Source organism: Pinus tabuliformis, chromosome 8 (genome assembly GCF_031772625.1).
Source record: "Pinus tabuliformis cultivar Carrire ecotype Pingquan chromosome 8, CPIR1, whole genome shotgun sequence".
NCBI lineage: Eukaryota > Viridiplantae > Streptophyta > Pinopsida > Pinales > Pinaceae > Pinus > Pinus tabuliformis.
Window position 1 is genome coordinate 1,158,159,798 of NC_142294.1, and position 21,573 is coordinate 1,158,181,370.

Genomic DNA, 21,573 nt, shown 5'->3' on the forward strand with positions numbered 1-21,573 from the left:
ACAAATTGTGTCTTGGATTGTGTGAATTGTGTTTACTTTTGTTCCTATTTCGCTGCATCTAGTACAGAAATTTTGTGTTTATCTGAGAATAAATTTTATTTCATATTGCTCATATTAGCATATCAGAATTTCGTGGATTTTCTACAAAAGGATCAGGAATCTTGTTGGGTTGTTTCAAGCTTAGTTCAAGGCTGAGAGATCAGTTTGTATTCTCTATTGAAGCAAGGTTATTTGTAAGAGATCTATTGCTCATTTTTCAATAAAATTCTCAAGCAAGGGAGGGTTTCCTAGTTGGGTTCCCTAGAAAAAGAATTGTTGTTGTTCTCCTGTGTGAATTGTGCATTTATTTTTGTTCTATTCCGCTGCAAATTTCGTAGAGAAATTATGTGTTTAAATGAAAAGAAAGTGTCTTTCAGATAGTTCATATTAGCATATCAAAATTTCATGGAATTTCTACATGGTATCAAAGCTGTGAACAGGAATCGACCAGCACACAGCTTTCAAGTTTGAAAGATGACACACGCAGGAGTAGGAATGAGAGAGCCGGATAGACTTGATGGTGCTGGGAATTTTGGTGTTTGGGAATTCTGAATAATGTGCTTGTTGGACGAGTTTGGGTTGAAGGATTATGTAGAGAAAGGTGTTGCAAAATCTTCAGATCTAGGTGAGTTAAGGCTTTTCCAAAAGCAGATGGCAAAGACCAAGAGGATGATCCTGGATGGACTTTAGGATCATGTAGTCCCTCATGCTACAGGTAAAAATACAGCTAAGGAGATGTGGAATGCCTTAGTCTAGCTCTACCAAAACCCTTCAGAGAACCAGAAGATGGTCCTCAAAGAAAAGCTAAGGACAATCAAGATGCAGAAGGGTGAGAATGTAACTACCTATCTCACCAGAATTCAGGAAGTCCATGAAGAGCTAGCAGTGGTTGGAGAGAAGTCGGTGGGTAGAGAGCTTGTGCGTGTAGCTCCGAATGGGTTTACCAAGGATTGCTATACTTTCATTCAAAGTATTTACTATTACTAGACAAGATACATTGTCAGATTGGGAACACCTGTGGAGTGACTTCACTCAAGAGGAGTTAAGGCTCAGACTAGTTGAGGCTTCTAGCAGTAGTGGCAAGGGTTCCAAGGTTTCGAAGGAATGTCATGTCCCTTCCTAAATCATTTTGGAACAAGATTATGTTTTGTATTATGGGACCAATTTTGGAGCTAGTGGACGCCATTCGATTTTATTAGGAGAATAGACTTAGGAAAAGTTATTTGTGTTTCAGTTAAGTTACGCACTCCCTAGTTCGATTTGCATGGAGGTGGTTAAGTTTTGCATGATGGTGGTTAAGTGAGGGCCCATGATGGATGACAAATTGGAGGGAAAAATACTCCGCGAAATCTATATAAGGAAGGCAGCTCTCCTCATCTCATGGATTCATCTTTTTGGTAATATCGATTTCTCTTTGGTCGCTCGAGCTGCTTAGCCGAGTCACTTGTTGTTCAACACGAGTTCTTCAAGCGAAGAGCTCACCCTTTCTTCGGGGGACTTCGAGTGCCACCCTAGGAAAGTTTTCTTTCATTTCTTCGGGAGGAGGATCTTAGTGTGATTCCCAACGATTGCATCCATCTCCAGGTGGTGCATATTACTGGAAGACACAGTGAAGAGGAGGTCGAGTTTGCTTGTGAATTCTTGCAGAGGAGTTTGGGTGAAGGATTTTTCAAAGAGGAGGCATAGGAGGATTGTTGGCATTTGGGAGAAGTTTTGGAGTTGGAGGAGTGTGCTACTTCACAAGGTGATTTTCGCACTTCCTGGGCCAGCGCAGAGGCAACACTAGGTGTTCACGTGAAGGGTGGAGTATCGGTCTTTGAAGCATAGCTTTACCGTGGAGGTTAAGGGAAATATTTGGTTAAGTGATTGTTGCATTTTCATGAGATTGGAGGAGGATTTCGTTGGGGTTTACTGCAGGCCGTTTTGTGGAGCAGCTTGGAAGGCATGGGAACATATTGGAGATCGATTTTGAAAGTTCAAAATCCGGACAAACCATTTTTGGGTTTTTTTGGGTTTTCGACAAGGATCCCAAATATAAAGTTTCATAATTGTTTGAGCACTGGAGGTGGGGTTTTCAATCGTATCTTTGCAACAAACAGTGCAAAATTGTTGGGGATTGCGTAGGGCATATTGGAGGCCGAATTTAGGAGTTTGGATTCAGCCCAAACTTTTACTAGGTTTTCTTGGGTTTTTGACAACGATCCCAGATATAAAGTTTCAACATTTTCTAAGCACCAAATATGGGGTTTCTTGCAATTCCTTTCCAGCCAACAGTGTAGTCTCTAAGTTTCTAGGGACAATGCAGAGCATTGGAGGAGCAGTCATTTCCAGCTTCAAGATTATTGTTTATCACCTAGGTCCTCTCAAGCTTGCCCTTGAGGCAAGCCCAAGTGCATTTCTCCATATTATTGTACTTGCTCCATTTCATTAATAAAATGGCTCATCTGGTTCTTACTTCTGAAGTTTTAATAAACATTCGTTGATTGTTTTTATTTCCTGTGTCACAAATCGATTTTGTTTTTCATATCATTGTTTATTTAAGTTTGGAACATTACAAGGAAGAGGAGAATCTTGCTTTTGCAGGTAAATCCAAAGGCAAGAAAGGCAAAGGCAAGATTGAGTGTTTCCATTGCCATGTTTTTGGGCACTATGCTTCGAAGTGTCCTAATAGGATGAAGAAGGGGTCGAATAAGGAGCATGTAGTTGAATCAGCTAAGGTAGACGAATTTGCCTCTTAGTTTGAGAAGGATTTCTCATTGATAGCTTGAATGGCAAGCTCAGTAGGGAGCAGCACATGGTTTACTGATTCACGAACCTCTTTCCATATGACTAGGAACAGGGAGTATTTCAGCCAATTGGATGAGAAGGATTTGCAAGTGAATAATGAGCTTGGAGATAATGGCAAGTATGCTACCAAGGTTATGGGTACCATCAGCTTTGAGAGGGAGTCAGGTAATTCTCTTCATCTCAAAGATGTGCTCTATGTCCCAAGGCTGAAAAAGAACCTGGTTTTAGTAGCTATCCTTGAGGATAAAGGATATGATGTCACCTTCAGCAGAGGTAAGGTTTACAGTGAAGCAGATAGGTGTGGGGATGAAGAATCTCTACAAGTTGGAGGTAGAGGCAGATGCGGTCTTGAGCAGCAAGGCAAGATGTGCAGTTTTTGATGAACTTTGGCACAGACGCATGGGACAGTTGCATCATGGAGTGTTGAAGATTATTCTGCAGATTACTACAAGATTACTAGCAAGCGGCCTTGACAAGAGTGGAGTGCGCAAGGGGTGCAGGCCTGGCAAGTATGTCAAGTCTTCTTTCCATGGTCAGGACAGCGAAGCCAAGGGATTTTGAAGTTGGTGCATTCAGATGTGTGCGGGCCTTTTTCTTCTCCGTCACTGATGAGACTTAGGTATTATGTTACTTTCGTTGATGATTTTTCTCAGAAAAGTTCGCTTATTTTATGAGAAAGAAAGATGAAGTCTTAGACAAGTTCATGGAGTTTAAGGCCTTGGTAGAGAAGCGGACCAAGTAGAAAATCCAGGCAGTGAGAAGTGACAATGGTGGAGAATGTCTCCAATGCCTTCAAGGTTTTGTGCAAAGGTAGGTATTAGGACTGAGTTGATAACACCTCATAACCCTTAGCAGAATGGGATGGCAGAGAGGAAGAACAAGAGTATTGTTGGGGCAACTAGGGCCATGTTGCATGATCAGGGACTACCTATGTTCTTGTGGGCAGAAGCATGCAACACTACAGTATTGCAGAAAAGGAGTCCACACAGGGTGCTTAGATGAGTTATACCAGAGGAGACTTTCACAGGCAAGAAGTTGATGTTTCACACTTTCATATCTTTGGAACAAAGGTCTACTATCATGTGTCCAAGGATAGTAGGAAGAAGTTGGAGCCCACAACAAAAAAGGGGATTTTTCAGGGATATAGTGAGACAACTCAGGCATACAGGGTGTATCTTCTAGAATTTAGGAAGACAATTCTCAGGCGAGATGTGAGATTCCAAGAGGATCAACCTCTGAGAGTTTCCTTAGAGCGTGAGCATATTGCGGTACCTGAGGAGGAGCTACATGCTCCCAAACAGGAGTCACAGCTAGCGCCTCAGAGTCAGTTATAGCCACAATCTAGTGGCAAGAGGGTAGCACAGCAGGATTTGCAGCAGGATAAGGGGGAGAAACTAGGCCGAGAGCAGACAGATCAGCGAGAGCCACCCACCACGAGGAGGAATAGACCAAGTCGATCAAGAGGTTGATTCAGGGTAATCAGGAGCAGGTCGAGGCTCCTAGCACCATGTTTAGGTAGAGTAAACATCCATAGAGGTACACAAGTTATATGGCACTCATGACAAAGTGGCGGACACCAAGTCTTCTTTTTATAAAGAGGCAGCTTCTCAACAAGTTTGGCGAGATGCCATGGTGGAGGAATATTCCTCTATCATGAAGAATGATGTCTAGGGACATTGTTCCACGACCTGAAGAGAAATCAATAGTTGGATAGAGATGGGTGTACAGGTAAATCATGGAGTAGATGGGAGTGTGGAGAAGCACAAGGCTAATATTGTGGCCAAGGGCTTCTCACAAATTGAGGGCATAGACTATGAGGAGATTTTTTCCCAAGTAGCACAGTATTCATCTATTAGGACTATTTTGGCACTTCCAACCATAGTTTTAAAACTCCGTCTCGGCCAAGGGTCGACTCCGACTCTGACTCCGACTCGGTATCGACGCGGCCGGCTCGATTTTAATGACTCTATCATTGTAAAAAATACATTAAATATTTATTTTTTATAAAAACACATAATTTTAAAGATTTTCATTCATGTTTCCAAACACACAGCATTAGAATATAGATAGAAGACAACACATGATCAAAGTAGGCTCATGAATATATCCATTATATCAACATGGCACCTAATGCATTGTCCAATACATACACGATGATGATATAGAGATCAAAACAAAAACACATAACCAAGGAGGCTATAAATGGCCTCTACAACAAAAGTCTGTGACCAGTACTACTGGCTAGTGGCTACTGCTAGAGTTGCCAACATCATCTGGCTCAGTGTTACTTGGGAGCAGGAGCGAAAGTGGGGAGCGAGAGCGAAAACGGGAGCGGGAGCGACATTTTCAGAAGCTCCTGGTTTGGGAGCGAATCCTAGAGGAGTTCGACAACCAATGTCACTAACATCAAGGTACATACAGGGATTGGTGCTCTTGATTAAATACGAGTTCCATACCCTAATACATGACAAAATTCAATGGAAACATTGCAATCCTCCAATCCTGAAATCCTGAAAAACTGATAAGTCTGCTGGATTTTGAATGAAATCTAAAATTCTACTTTCTCCATATGAAATCTAAAATTCTACTTTCTCCATATGAAATCCAATGAGGCTGAAACCACTCTCAAACATCCTGAGTCATTTCATGGTAATGTTAAAAATTTAAGTAAAAGGATGAAAATGAAGATTAAGGAGAATGTCACTTTTACTTTAAGAATTTAACATTACCATGAAATTTGAATAGCATATCAATAGTACAGAGCATTTGAGTGTGTTAAATAGGGTTTGGGAGGGGGAAATGGACCCCAAATAACATTTAACTAATTCATAAAACACATTGGAGTCCAAACCAATCAGCAAACACCTTAAAAAATCATTAAAAAATTGTTAAATCACTGTTTTACTGGGGTTATGGGCCGTTGTTTGTGACTCGGCCGAGTCAGTATGGAAACGGCCGAGTTGGCCGAGTCAGCCACAATCAGCAAACACCTTAAAAAATCATTAAAAAATTGTTAAATCACTGTTTTACTGGGGTTATGGGCCGTTGTTTGTGACTCGGCCGAGTTGGCCGAGTCATGGCTGACCCGGCCAAACGAGCCGTTTCTTCTACCGAGTCACTTCAGAGGGCAACGAAACGGATCAACTCGGCCGTTTCGCTTTCGAAACGGCCGAATTTTAAAACTATGCTTCCAACACAGATGGGATGGAAGATCCACCAAATGGACGTGAAGACAACCATCCTCAATGGAGTGGTTGAGGAGGAGATCTATATAGAGCAGCCACAGGGGTTTGAGCAGTTCAGCAGAGACACGTGTGCAGGGTGAAGAGAGCTCTTTATGGGCTCAAGCAGGCTCCAAGAGCATGGTACACTCGGATTGACAGCTACTTTGAGGATTGAGCTTCATTAAAAGTGAGGCGGGTGACAACCTATACTACATCATCGTAGGAGGGCTTCCGCTCATTCTAGTTCTCTATGTCGACGACCTTATACTGATTGGAGATGAGAGTTTGATCTAAGATTGCAAGAAGTACCTTGCCAGGGAGTTTGAGATGACTGATATGGGGCTTATGCACTATTTCCTTGGCATGGAGATTTGGCAGGGTGATGGTGAGATCTTCATGGGATAGGGCAAGTACACTACAGAGATTCTCCAGAGATTTCATATGCAGGATTGCAGTCCCATGGCCACGCCTCTAGTCACAAACTGGAGAAAGGTGGATGCTAGTACAGCGAAGCGAGTGGATCCCACAGTATACAGGCAGCTCATTGAGTCGTTGATGTACTTGGTCAACACGACCTGATATATTTCTTTTGCAGTCAACCCATTGAGTTATTTCGTGGTGGAACCGACCAGAGTGCATTGGGTTGCTACAAAGCATGTGTTGAGATATCTCAGAGGCACTGTGGATTATGGATTGTAGTACAGACAAGTTGATGGAGTGAGGCTTAAGGGCTTCACAGATGCAGAATGGGCAGGGAACTCCACGGACAAGAAGAGTACTTTAGGTGGCATCTTCAGCATTGGATCAGCACTTGTTTCTTGGTACAGCAAGAAACAGAGATCAGTTACACTTAGTTCAGTAAAGGTCGAGTACATGGCTGGTAGTCAGGAATCTTGCAAGGCTATTTGGATGAGGAAGTTTTTTGTGGGACTTTTCAGACAAGGGATAAATCCTACCATGATACATTGTGATAATCAAAGTTGCATTAAGCTCTCTGAGAATCCAGTGTTTCATGATCACTCAAAGCATATCGAGATCATGTACTACCATCTCAGAGATTGTGTGCAAAAAGGGATAGTGAAGCTACCGTACATTCCAACAGGGGAGCAGACAGCAAACATCTTGACCAAGGCATTGGCAAGAAGCAGTTTTTGTTCATCAAAGAGATAAGTTGGGAGTTGTACAGAATCCCTTCCTCGCTAAGAGAGAGTGATAAAAATAATAGCGAGAAATTGATTCCTTGATTTGTGCCTTAATTCAAGGAGTCAAATTCGAATTCCTTCTTGTGCATGCTTGAGTTCCTAAAATTAAGGAGTGTCCCTAAAAATTAGGACGAGTTAGGATGCAGTGACGTGATGTGTTCAAATTGAAAGTTGAGTTCTTGATTTTCAAGTGCGAGTTGATTGAGGAAAAACATAAGTGATTGAGATTCAAGTGGTTGACTTGAAATAGAACGAGTTGCATGAGCAATTAACTCACGTTAACTCAATCAATCACAAAAGCATTCATTAATTAGAAAACTCACTAATTTTGGCCATCCGAATTACTAAAAAGACGGAACGAAGCCACACCTTATAATCATAATCTTGTGAGCTTGTGAGAGAAAGGTGCCAAGCATTCTTTTGCGAATTATTGGAGAGGAAAGCAATTCCTCTAGGAAGTGTACATAGAAATAGGGGTTTTTCCTATTTAATAGGGGTTACTAGTGCGCATAAAAATCGAAGGAAGGATCAGGGATCTTGCAGGGTTGTTTCAAGCCTAGTTCAAGGCTGAGAGATCAGTTTGTATTCTCTATTGAAGCAAGGTTATTTGTAAGAGATCTACTGCTCATTATTCAATAAAATTCTCAAGCGAGCGAGGGTTTTCCCAGTTGGGTTCCCTAGAAAAAAATTGTTGTTGTTCTCTGTTGTGAATTGTGCATTTATTTCTGTTCTATTCCACTGCAAATTTCGTAGAGAAATTGTGTTTATATGGAAAGAAAGTGTCTTTTAGATTGTTCATATTGGCATATCAGAATTTCGTGGAATTTCTACACAATCTACTACCATGAAGGACCTGAAGATGACAGTGAAGCAATTGTACAAGGATTTGTCCATGTAGATTTTCTAGTGCAAACAAGACTAGTACAACTTTTCAAACTGATAACTACTTCCAATGATACAGTTTGACTTCTTTAGAGCATTCCAATCATTAAGCAATTACACATGAAAAAATTCAACCATTAACTTTAGTAGAGCAATAGAGATGACAGTAAACAATGAGACAAGAAACACCAAATTTTTTTAGGACAAAACCCCACAAGGGGAAAACTCGGTAATCTTTCCTTTTGAGAGAGAATTCAATTCATCAAAATGTTCATCAGAATATTCCAGTCAAAATGTCAATGTCTGACCTCAACATTTGCCAAGTCAAAACCAGTCAACTGAGAGAGAAAAGTCAATGCACTGTTCAAAGTCCAAATCTGCAACAGAGGGCCGAATTTCAGCCTGAGGTAGCAGGTCAAATAGCCAAAATTTGGTCCTATAATCTCCTCCGAATTTTGGTCAAATCTCTAAGTTTGATCTACAGTCAAACCTTCGGACAATGGCCCAAAACACAGTCAAAACTTCGATCAAAGACAGTTGACGATCCACAGATAATTTGAAATTTCAGCCTCCAATTCAGTCAAAATCTCGGTCAAACAACAGCATTCAACCTCCAATTCAGTCAAAATCTAGGTCAAACAACAGCAAGGAATCCCAAGTCAACGTTGGTCAAAGCAGAAACAAGAAAGGTCAAACTTCGCTGGAAACTTTTGCTTCCTCCTTCACACGTGTGAACAAAACTCCTTGTTTCAGATCGAATGGATGAGATGATGATGATGCCAAATGAGGTCAATCGAATGCCAATATATATGTGTGGTGGTAGGAGATGGGTTTGACCGTACGTGTTAAGGCTGACTTGGACAACTCGAAAATACATAATTTCTTCTTTGTTTTGCCAAGGAAAATACCAACCGAAGCTACCAATTTTCAACAATCCATGCCAACTGGGCTAGCAATCTGGACAGAAGAAGGTCAACTAGCAAATATGTATTCAAGTTGGTCAATGGAGCTATTAGTTGGATGAGTAAGCAGCAATTGGTCGTGGCAATATCAATGACAGAGGCCGAATACATGGCAGCCACTCATGTAAGCAAGGAAGTAATCCAGTTGCAGCAGCTGTATTCAGAGATCATGTTTGTTCAACAAGCAGTAAGTTTCTAACAAAGTCGGTGAGTACTGATAAATTATCTTGGCATATAGAGGAGTTGGGCTTAAGGGCCTTGGTTCACTAAAAGCACAGTGTTAATAGTTCATGCAAAGAAGACAAAAAGTGGGAGAATGTTGAGGTGTTGTGCTCTTTGCAGGTAATCTCAGTGAACTGGAGTTCATTCGATTGACTGACTAGCCAGGTAAGAGAGCTAAGGATGAACCTCAACAAATCTAGTCGGGAACAATCAACTAAGGACAGCATGTCAACAAGAGGATCAATGTCAAGTCAATGAGACAACAAGTAGATGGTTGAGTCGATAGGGTGATGACCAAGTCAAAAGCAATTACATCAGCAGAATTCAATGGCAGTCGAGCAACCGACAGAAGTTGATAATTGACTAGAGCAGTGGAAAGGATAGCAATTGAGCATACGCACATAGTCAACTAAGACTTGTGGTCAGAGGGAAATTGACTACAATCAGAAGTGGTCAAAAATTACCTAGGAATCCCAAGATTCCCGAGATCTTAACCAATGATCTTCAGCCACCTGCACTGATTCAAGAAGCTTCGAATTAGGGTTTTCTATGCCTATAAATAGAGCATGATGTAAGTTTGATAAGAGATGATGAGATAATGAATCTTCATGATCAGTAGAGATTAGGTGATATATGAGTGCATTGATCTTAGGTGTCGACCAAGGTCGACATTCACTGTAGTTCGACAGTAATATTCAATTGAGAATATAAGAGCGGTGAAGCTCAAAGGTTGGTTGGTTTTCTCGATTAAGGGCTTCCAGAGTAAAATCTTTGTGTGTTGAGCTTATCTTTATGGTGCACCATTGTTTGTTTTCTGATCTTTAAGTTCTCTCATGCGCATTTATAGGTTCATGATAATTGAGCTTCTAGTCTCTAGTTTATATGTCTAGTTGACTCTGTATTTAGACTTTTGGTATTTGAACTGTTAATCAGGTGCCTTGAGCCCAACAAAGGTATGGTGCATCTCATGTCAGATGCAAATGCCTATTTGGAAGTGTTCTTTATTATTCCAAAACTTTTGCATCTGGAATGCAAAAACTTGTTGAATATATGCTAGCTTCCATAGTAGTAACATTCTTTGAGTTATGAAAAGTTTAAATTGAAAAAGAATATTGCATCGACATATGTATGTTTCCACAGCTCGTCCTCACGTTAACTCAAAATTCTGCACACAATAGAAATCCAAAATTTACATATAACAAGAATATTGCATTGCACATCCTAGAATTGTCAGTCGTGCATATTTTTCTGAAACTAATTATATTTTGTATTTGTGTACATTGATTAAATTCTCCTATTCACTTTCAGAAACAGTTAGGAAACCAAGAAATTTGCATTGCCTCATTCTTGATAATTTCTCAACAACTTAGATTTTTAGCAACTTAATAAATAAAATTTTAACATTTAAGATTTAGCAGACAGTTCAATCTCCAAAATACCCTTTCAAAGTCATGTACAGGTTTATCAAGCAATTGCCAACCAATGAAAAAATACAAAATGCAATTTACTAAAACTGAGGAATGCCAAAAATCTTCCAATTTTAAACTTGGACGACAGATCCAGGAAATAGGGAAACCTGAAATAATATATACCTAAGTCTTAATTCGCCTTCTTTCTTCCCTTTAAATTTGAAATTCTCGATAATGGTATGTTGAGGAAGCCTACAATACCTGCTGGAAAAAGCATCGGGCCTCGTCCTCTTGCAATCGACCTTTCTCAACAATATAATCAAAGAGCTCCCCAGACTTTACATATTCCATCACAACATATATATCTGATGGAGTTTCTATAACCTCGTACAGACGTATGATATGAGGGTGCATGAATAATCTTAATATTTTGATTTCCCGCCTCACTGCATAATTAAAAAATAAATGAAAATTAAAGGTACATATCCAATAAAGTAACTCAGTCAGCCAATTTTCATGCATACTAAAATTTGTGGAAAAGCAAATCTAACTTTCTGATTGACCTTTCAAAACTTATCTAAACAATCTGAAACTTATATCCTGCCTTGCCCTCATGAGATCCTCCAAATTCACCCCGTCTTAAAGGTGATTTGTATTGAATTTGAATTCAATCAACACTTTATATTAAGGTCATTCTTATATAGTTACTAATGTTCATAAACGTTGATTAAGATGCTGACCACTTCAGAAAGTTATCCTACTAGGGGGAAGAAAATAAGAATACAGTTTTCCAACAAACTTCGCCAATACATATATAAACATACCTATTAGTCTATTCCATATTTACACTGAAAATAAAAACATCTATGGGTTTTCCATGCTTTCAAAGGTACTAACTTCTATGGAAAATTGCTTATCTGCAAAATGTGTTACAATGCTAAGATGTAGATCCTATCACCATAAGAAAACTTAAAACCAAAATCAGTAATATCAGACAATAAGCCTTCAGATGGACAACTTTTTCCTGCTGATTTAATTTACTAGTAATTATATAATGCCCAATCTCATAAACACTTAACACAGGGTTAATAAGAATACTAGATATCTGAAGCTAGCAAAAATAGTTGTGATTTTGTAGTCAAAAATAGTCTATAGGAAAAAAATCATGGAGAAAAACTTAACAGGCAATCATTAAGAGCTTTGACACATATATGAAGTGCCCAACAAAAAATTGTCACACACATAATGAGTCAGTGAGGCTGTGTAGGTTGCCATCACTTTTACCATTAGACTGGAATCTAATCCTATTATACTGCAACATGGGGCATCAAGTTAGGTTTGTCAGGTTGATGCCATAGGTTATCTTGTTGGAAATTGTTGGCACTCCAAGAAGGAACACAAAAGATTACATGAACGTAACTAAAGTCAAAAGAAAAAATGAAAAAGTTCAAGATTAAATCAAGTTGCTGTTGAGTTTTGTAGCTCATAAGGTACTTCTAGTCTTATGCCTTGACTAGAAGGACCTTCATTTGCCTCTTTAGGAGTTTGCTGAGTTGCACACATGCAGATGTATTGCATGAGATATGCATGTAAAACAAGCTAAATTTATGACTTGTACTTGACTTAAAGTAGAGAAAGCTAAAGATAAGATAGTTAACTAAAGTAAAGTCACTTATCTTTAGTTAACTTGATGAGCTAATTTTGGCCATCAATCTTAGCTTAGGAAAGTTATAAATTGAGCCTAAGTGTTGAGGCTAACACATCAACAACAACACAAGACTGAGAGGGGCTTCTTGGTGAGCATGTGCTGAATCTGAGCGAGTGCAGTGAGGTTGGTGATCAGTTTTGTATTTTCTCAATTGGGCCATTATCCCAGGACAGGAGCCCAAGTAAATTCCGTAATTAAATTATTAATGAAGAATTGATGATTGGGCAAAAATCTGTTTGTGTATGTGATTCAAATCGAGTAATTTTTCATGCACTATATATTTTTGGTTAGGAACTTAGCCGTGTATTCGTTCAGTTAATAATTGTTGGGAACTGAATATCAGGTGCTAGGTTCAGGAAAGTCTAACATTGTATCAAAGCACCAACTCGAAATCAATCTTGGAATCACATGTGTCAGGTTTGTATTGGATTAGTAGAGCCAGGTTGGTTGGGATCATACGAATGAAATTTTTTTAAAAGGCAGAGGTCGGGGAATTTTTTATGGGCGAATTTTTGAGTTGAAAAAAAGTACTATTCAAAAAAAACATTAAAAAAAAGGGAAAGCAGGCCAACTTTTTTTTGAAGTAAAAAAAGGGCATGAGGTCGTAGTGGATGGCCGACAAGCCAGGGCAACACAACCACTGCCAAGGTCGAGAATCAAGTCGAGGAAAACCCTGACCAACAGCCTTGAGACCAGTTGTCAGGAAGGAAAGGCCAACAGCCTCAAGCCGCCAGCCACGAGGGTCAACCAGCCGCAGAGTGCAACAAACTTGGTCAGGGGACAGACGCTTGGGACGTTGACTAGCAAAGAGCATGCGCTCAATTCGGCGTTAAGATCAGTGGACGGCAGGATAGGGCGACGGCTGAGGGAGTTAACAAGGTAGGGGCCAAGAGGCAGATCGCGTGGAGCAGTAGCCTGTGTAGAGGAAAAGACATTAGGCATAGTCGCCAATCAATTTGCACCACCACAAGAGTACCCACGCATGTGGAAAAGCAACAGTATGGTCGAACAGGATCTGGCTCAATGAAGGCTAACAGGGGACCACATGCATGCAGTCGGGACCAACCGCCAAAAGGAGTCAAGAGTGGATGCTACAAGAGAAGTAGAGCCAACTAGTTGTTGGCATAATGTAGAGGTTGGTAGCTAGGGAGGTGAGTGCAAGAGGTCAAGTCGACAAAGAGCTTAGACAAGTTGCTGGTAGCTGGGATAGGCCACGGGATTGCAACTTGTGGGAGTGTGTAACCGCAAGAAACCAAGGACAGTAGAATGGTTGCAAAAAATGTGCCAACAAATTGCAAGGAATTTTGAAGCACGAGCAGACGGGTGCGGGATTGAGGCACGAGAGGCACAACCACCATATTAATTCGCAATGCAACGAAGTGGCGCAGGGGATCATGTCGCCAGTAGAATGTCACGTTAGGCATAGTTGAATAATCGCGGGATGCAGTGGCCAACAAGATCTGTTGGGAAAGAGATCTACTGTGACAAGCATAGGCCAATAGTTTTTGGCAGAGCTGTTAGTAGCCAGCAACAAGTACAAAGGGCAATACGAGTAGCTAGCAAGATTGGTGGAGGTCAACCCTCAGAGGGAGAAAAGGAGATTGTACCAGTTGGGCGATTGGAGGCAAAATTCATGGGTGTCTCGAAGGACCGAGACAACCCCACAATCATGCTAGAAGGACATAGCATAGGATTATGGCTAGTGGATAGTAGAGCGTCCAGTCATATGACGGGAATGAGGTCAATGTTCCGCAATATTTTAGAGACAAGCTCAGACTGTAGTGTGTTTAGTGGGACTAGTACCATGCATGCAATGAAGGGGGTTGGATGTGTCAGATTCTAACTAGAGTCATGGGAATTTCTAGAGGTGACAAGGATGTTATTTGTTCCAAGGTTGATGGTACATGTCCTCTCAGTATCAGCCTTGAAGGACGATGGATATAGAGTTTTGTTCCGAGATGGACAGGTGCTTCTATATTCAGAGGTAGCAACCTTAGATGCAGTTGTAGTGCTTGGCATTAGATAAGGGCAGTCATACAAGTTGTTGGGGCAGCCTTTGGGTATATCTAAGGGGGTCTTGAATACAGGAACAATGTCAGTTATTGAGAGGAAGCAAGTGGCGAGGAGGAGCGATTCTTCAGTTAATGCCAGGAGCCTCAGCTAGTATGATCATAGTTTTAAAACTCCGACTCCGACTCCGACTCGGCCGAGGATCGACTCCAACTCCGACTCCGAAACGGTAATGACTCGGCCGGCTCGATTTCAATGACTCGGTCATTGTAAAAACTACATTAAATATTTATTTATTTTATAAAAAAAACATAATTTTAAAGATTTTAAACATAATTTTAAAGAATTTCATTCATGTTTCCAAACACACAGCATTATAATATAGATGGAAGACAACATATGATCAAAGTAGGCTCATGAACCAATCCATTATATCAAAATGGTACCCAATGGCAATACATAGTCAACTGTCATACATGATCAAAGACTCAAAACAAAAAACACATAACCAAGGAGGCTAGAAATGGCCTCTACAACAAAAGTAAATTGTGACGGTGACTAGACTCCAGTACTAGTACTACAGTACTACTGCCTAGTAGCTACTGTCAGAGGAGCCAAGATCATGTCGATCGATCTCTGGATCATCATCATCAGAGTCAGACAGGGGGCCCCATGGCTCCTCATCATCATCATCTCCAACTGCAACTGTAGAAGTGGTACCACTAGCAGGCTGTGCAACTGCAGCAGATGCAAGCTGAGATAGAGTAGATATGCAGTTGCGCTTCTGTCGTGGCTGAGCAGAGGAAGCACCTACAACTGGAGTCCTTGCTGGCTGTGAGACTGAGGCTGGTGGATTGGGATCTGCATTCAACCGAACAGGCTGAAGTTGAACAACATGTTCAACTTCAATTGATGTCTCCATATCTAAATCTACATCAAGATCCTCATCAGGATCAAACTCTGTTGGACGACTCTCCACTACCCAATCTGATGTTGGATCAATGTCTTCCAACACAATGGGATCTGAATCGGGTCTTTTGTTCAGCAAATGGTTTCGTCTGAGCCGAAGGTTGTATTGGACATAAACTAGATCATTTAACCGTTTTTTATCCAAACGGTTTCTCTTCTTTGTGTGAATCCTCTCAAAGACAGACCAATTGCGCTCACACCCAGATGCACTGCAAGTTTGACTCAAAATACGAATTGCAAACCTTTACAATTCAGGACAATGGCCACCAAAGGCCTCCCACCATTGTGCTGCAAAAAACATAGGAGTGTAATGAGTTAGCTCAACAAAATTACAAATTATATCTAACTTTCAAAGTATAAACGATTTAACAAACTTTAAAAAAAAAAGTAAAACTATTAAGAATTTGAAAATTGAAATTTTTGTTTACCTGGCTCATCTGCTTCTCTTGCAATCTTTGCTAGGTTCTTCCCAAAGGTACCTGCTGCATTGCTGAAGATATTGGCCTGTCGGTGTATCTCCAGCTGATCAGACTCCAATGGGATCATGCGATCAATGCAATCAATCAGTCCATCTCTCACCTCCCCCCTCAAAGCTCCTGACTCCTTAGCTTTATAATGATACCATGGGTTCAAAAAATACCCAGCTGCATGTATAGCGCAATGGAGTTGATTGTTCCAGCTTTCATCAATGATTGCCCAAATGGGCCCATACTTTGCCACTCTATCCTTGTATATCGTCTTTATTTGCTCCTTTGCTTGATCCATAGACTCATAAATGAAGCCCATAGCCAACCTTTCCCCATCCACCAACCGCAACACCTTAACTAGTGGCTCAACAAGCTTCACAATCTATGTTGCCTTTCTCCAAAAAGTTTCTTCATGGACTTTCCTTTTCAATTCTTTGCCTTCTGGTTGTTAGACCAATTGCTTTGATTCCATTCATCACTGGAAAACATCTTTTGCAAGTTTCTATGTTGGGAAAGCATAGATTGCAATGTCAAAAATGTGTAGCAAATCTAGTGATGGCAGGCCTAATAATATCCTTGCCCCCAGTGTGTTTCCTCATGAGGCTCAAAACCAATGTATGATTGTAGATAAATTTTGTTATGCTTTTGGCATGATCTATAGTGTTTTTGACCCAATCTAATTTTCCAATATCCTCAAGCATGAGGTCTATGCAATGTGCAGCGCATGGGGTCCAAAAGATGGTCTTGTGTTTTTCCTCTAACAATTTACCAGCAAGAACATAGTTAGAGGCATTATCTGTGATGATTTGAACAACATTAGCCACCCCCACCTCCTCAACAACCTAATCCAATAGCTGAAACAACAAGTGGCCATCTTTTACCTTATCAGATGCATCAACTGATTTTAAAAACATGGTTCCCTGTGGGCAGAAGACAAGAAAGTTTATGATGGTACGGTTTCTTTGATCAGTCCATCCATCTGACATGATGGTACACCCTGTTCTTGCCCATGAGTCCCTGAACTCTTGCAAATACTCATTAATGGATTGAATTTCTTTCTGCAAACGAAACCCCCTTAGCTCATGCATAGTAGGGCCTTTGAAGCCTTTTCCAGCAGCATGTATGGCATCAAACATAGGCTCATAATATGGTGAACGAGCAGCATTAAAGGGGATATCAGCATCATACCACCATCTAGCTATGTACTCACAAGCAGTCTCCCTCAATTCTTTCTTCCAATGGTCATCTAAAGTGGGTTGCATTTGAGTTTTACTAACTTCAGGACCATGTGCATCTGATGGAGAGGAGGGAGTGAAATCAATGTTTTACAACTCGGACTCGGCCGAGGATCGACTCCGACTCCGACTCCGACTCGGTAATGACTCGGCCGGCTCGATTTCAATGACTCGGTCGTTGTAAAAAATACATTAAATATTTATTTTTTTTATAAAAAAACATAATTTTAAATATTGATGGGGATGGACAATTATTCTGGTGCTGGGCAAGCAGCAAGCAGGAAGGGGATGAGTCATTAGGAAATTAATATAATTGTATATATGAATTGTCGATGAAGTTAAGAGGAAGAGGACTGATACTTTTAGTCTTCATTAATATCTTGATAGTGTAATCAGGCCTTGGTCTCCAATAAATGGGTGTGAACTATAAACTATAAAGATAAACTTCAGTTCTTTATCAGTGTCTCCCTGAACCTTGGAATTCTAATCCAAATTGCATCAATATCATTTGTTGCAGAGTGCATGGAAAGATGCATCAAGGCAGTATTTGAGTGCAGCATGTAATTGAAATGGTTCCTTCGATATTTACCAAAATTTATTGAACGATAAAAGAATTCCAATCTCTTGAGGTGACATATAGATAAAAGTTTCAAACAGACTTTTCCTAGTGCTCACTATTGAAATATGAGTCAAATAGGCAAGAAATACACTTCACTGTCATCATGCTGAGCCAAGCAGTGAACAGAGTCACAGGCATTGATAGTATCCACTCATTTCTTAAAGGGAGGCAATTAGAAAACGAGTAATCAAATCACCTTAAGGAATAATGAGGATCTGAATTTCAATATGTAATTGTAGTGGTTCTTATTGCCCTCAATATAATATTGGTGGTAATACAAACATTTTATGTACAGACTTTAAGCTTCTTTCAAATCTGAGGTGTAATTTATCAAGATCTTATGTCTCAACTCTCATAATCCTGAAATATTGTCTCAAAAATCACAAAAAAATCAATAAAATCACAAAAAAATGAATAAATTTCATGTTTTACGCTGCCCAGCTGTAGTTTCATTGACTCGGCCGAGTCAATACATGACCCGGCCGGGTTGACCGAGTCAACTATGACTCGGCCGAGTCATTGGATGACTCGGCCGAGTCATAGTTGACTCGGTCAACCGAGCCGGGTTGCTGGCCGGGTCAGAGATTTTGGTAATGGCTCGGTTCGAAACGGCCGTTTCGGAGTTGACTCGGCCGGGTTGTAAAACAATGAGTGAAATAACTTTTGATAGTCACATCACCCTTTTTCATTCTACCCTTTCCCTTATCTTGAACAGAACCAAAAGAGGGAGGAACATATCGGAAAGGGTTGGATGTATCAGTTTGAGGGATAGAGGAAGAACCCTCAAAATCATAATGGGGGTTGGCAGCCATCATTTTTTGTAACTCCCTCTTCCTCCCAATTTCAGCCTGTATGTCTCTTTGCCTAGCCTTATCTTCTTTAAATTTCTCAAAGCTGGCCAACAAATTCTTCCTAATCTCCCCAATTTCTGGTGAGGTACATGGGGTAATTTGGCCTCTAATCCCTGCCAAGTGTTGTTTCAGCCTATTAATGCCCCCAGGACCTTCCTTAATTTTTCTATGGCAAAATTTGCATTGCATTTGACTATCAACCATTTCAACATATGCCCAAGCAAGATCTCTTGCTCTAGGTGCCATTTTTTGACTAGGAAATGAAAGCAAACAATCTGAAAATGATAAATAAATAAATAAATAAAAAACCTTGATTCAATGTTCATTTATTTGACAAAAAAACACTCTAAGATTTCTACATATGCACCTAAAATTTACTAAGCAAAAACAGATTTATAGAGGTGAAAAAAAATACCTCTAGGCACAAACTGCCTCCTCAAGCTTGCTCCAAGAATCAGCTCCTCAATGCTGCTCCAAATGGCTGCCCAAGAAGCTCCTCATTCCAGCTACAATGCTCCTCCAAGACTCCTCCCTGCTGCTCCAAAACAAGCTCAAGAACTGCTCACTAACTCTCAAAGAAGACTCTCACTCAAATGCATAAGATTGTTGTGAGTGAATGAGAGCACTTGGGTGTGTTAAATAGGGTTTGGGGGGGAAATGGACCCCAAAAATCATTTAGCAAATTCATATAACTACTTGACATCCAAACCAATCAAAAAACACCAAAAAAATCCATTAAAAAAATAATAAAACGTTGTTTACGTGTGCCTGGGCCGTTTGTTTGTGACTCGGCCGAGTCATAATGGAAACGGCCGAGTTGGCCGAGTCATGGGTGACTCGGCCAACTGAACCGTTTCAAGGGTTGGGTCATATATTTGGCTATTGACTTGGATCAACCAAGTCGTTTCGGTTTCGAAACGGTCGTTTCTTAAAACAACGGGTATGATATGACATTATTAGATGCTCGCAAGCAAGATCCTCGGAGCATGGTTGGATGTGACAGGTTCTCAGCTCAAGTTTCAGATCAAGTAGCAGGACAGGCTTCAGTGTCAAAGGAAGTAGTTGCAAACACTGAAATGGGCTTGGAGACAGATCCAAGTAGAGGAGGTTCTTCCAGAAGTACCTCCCTCACTAAGAGGGAGTGTTTTGAGTTTTGTAGGTCAGAAGGTACTTCTAGCTTGTGTCTTAACTAGGACCTTGATTTGCCTCTTTAGGAGCTTGCACGTGACATGCAGAGTGTGCAAGTGAGTTGCACGCATGTGTATGTATTGCATGAGATGTGCATGTAAAGCAAGCTAAATTTATGAGTTGTACTTGAATTAAAGTAGAGAAAGCTAAAGATAGGATAGTTAACTAAAGTAAAGTTACTTATCTTTAGTTAATTTGATGAGCTAATTTTGGTCATCAATCTTAGCTTAGGAAAGTTAGAAATTGAGCCTAAGTGGTGATCAGTTTTGTATTTTTTCTATTCGGCCATTATCTCGGGATGGGAGCCCAAGTATGTTCCATGATTAATTTATTAATGAAGAACTGATGATTGGGCAGAAATTTGTTTATGTGTATGTGATTCAAATTGAGTAATTTTGTGTGCAATATATATTTTTGGTTAGGAAGTTAGCCATATATTGGTTTAGTTAATAATTGTTGGGAACCAAATACCGGGTGTTTGGTTCGAGAAATTCTAACAATTGCAAGGCTTGAAGGAAAAGAATTGATATGCAAACTCAAGATCAAGCTAGCAAATATACCCAATGCTAACCAACATTGAGACTAGTAAAGAATAAAGGCCATATGTCAGAGAACGATTAAAAAGGATAATTTGAAGTGAAGAAAAGTAGTGACACACTTGATTGATTGATTGAACGAATGCATGTTTGATTGATGTTTCCTTCATAAAGTTGTAAGTTGATTGAAGCGAAGTCAATTGTTATCTAGAGAAAACCATAGTAAGACACCAAGCATATGAAGAAGTTATCCCAGTACCAAAAGTGAGAATTGTATCTAGGATTGTATTCTAGATGATCGGGGGTTGTTGAGGCGAGTCAGCAAGGTGGAGTGAGAGATGGCGGACTTCTATGAGGAACAAACGGCATGGAAGAAGTTAAAAAAAAAAAAAAAATATTGTAAAGATCAAGTAATTAAATAAAAGTGGCAATTGAAGATAAATGACCCAAAAAATGATTCAGTTGAACATAAATTGGTGAATAGAAGATAGAAATTCTCAAAAAGATAAGATTACTAAGGAGACTTAGAGATTATCAGCAGAATACAAAATTTATTGACAATGATGATGGCTAATCAATAACAGGAATTGGATGTTGACAGTGATAATAAAAGTTACTAGTTGTAGAAATTTGACTTGACATAGCTTTTTGAACCAAATGACAAATAAAGAAGACTCATTTGTACAGCAGAGTGGTACTAGCAAATGTGACTCGAAATTTAAAAGATTTGCTAGATGTGTGGAATTCACCGCCTAGGTTGATTCAAGGGTGGTAAACGTACGTGCACATGGGTTGAAGGGAGATTATGGCACAACACAACACATTCTGTGACTTAATAAATGATTAATGTATTGTAACCCAAGAGGTTAGCTCAACTAGTTGTTGCCAATGTTGTTGGGCATTTGGCTAATTCCATGCCAGTAGGTGCCACCAATAGATTTGCTAAGGATGCCATCCACAAATGTGGGAAGCATCCCCTGGAATTCACTACGAAAATTTTCTTGGAAAAAAAATGATTAGTACCCTCAGTATTATTCCCATCCATACATTTGCCAACGCCACCAAGACAAGTTGAAGGCCCCATTCAAGCAGTTAAGTATTGCCAACAACACAAACTTACAAATGTAAGTCAAGCAACTATAACATACAAAATGTGACCATACACAAATAGAAGTTGAAGAAACCAATACATTACACCCAGATAAGGTACGTGGAATGTCACGCACATATAAGGTGAAGATAGTGTATCCACCCATCAAAGGA

At 40.1% G+C, this 21,573-nt stretch overlaps 1 protein-coding gene across 4 annotated transcripts in view; it reads right to left on the reverse strand.

The window, feature by feature from the left end:
- The window catches only part of LOC149239449 (SNF1-related protein kinase catalytic subunit alpha KIN10-like), a 124,484-nt gene that overhangs the window by 90,426 nt on the left and 12,485 nt on the right, over positions 1-21,573 (reverse strand). For all 4 annotated transcript variants that reach the window (XM_089373424.1, XM_089373423.1, XM_089373422.1 and 1 more), the window contains one exon: positions 10,989-11,173. In XM_089373424.1, the coding sequence (XP_089229550.1) occupies positions 10,989-11,141 (153 nt within the window). In that variant the 5' untranslated portion in view covers positions 11,142-11,173. The remainder of the gene's footprint in view (positions 1-10,988; positions 11,174-21,573) is intronic.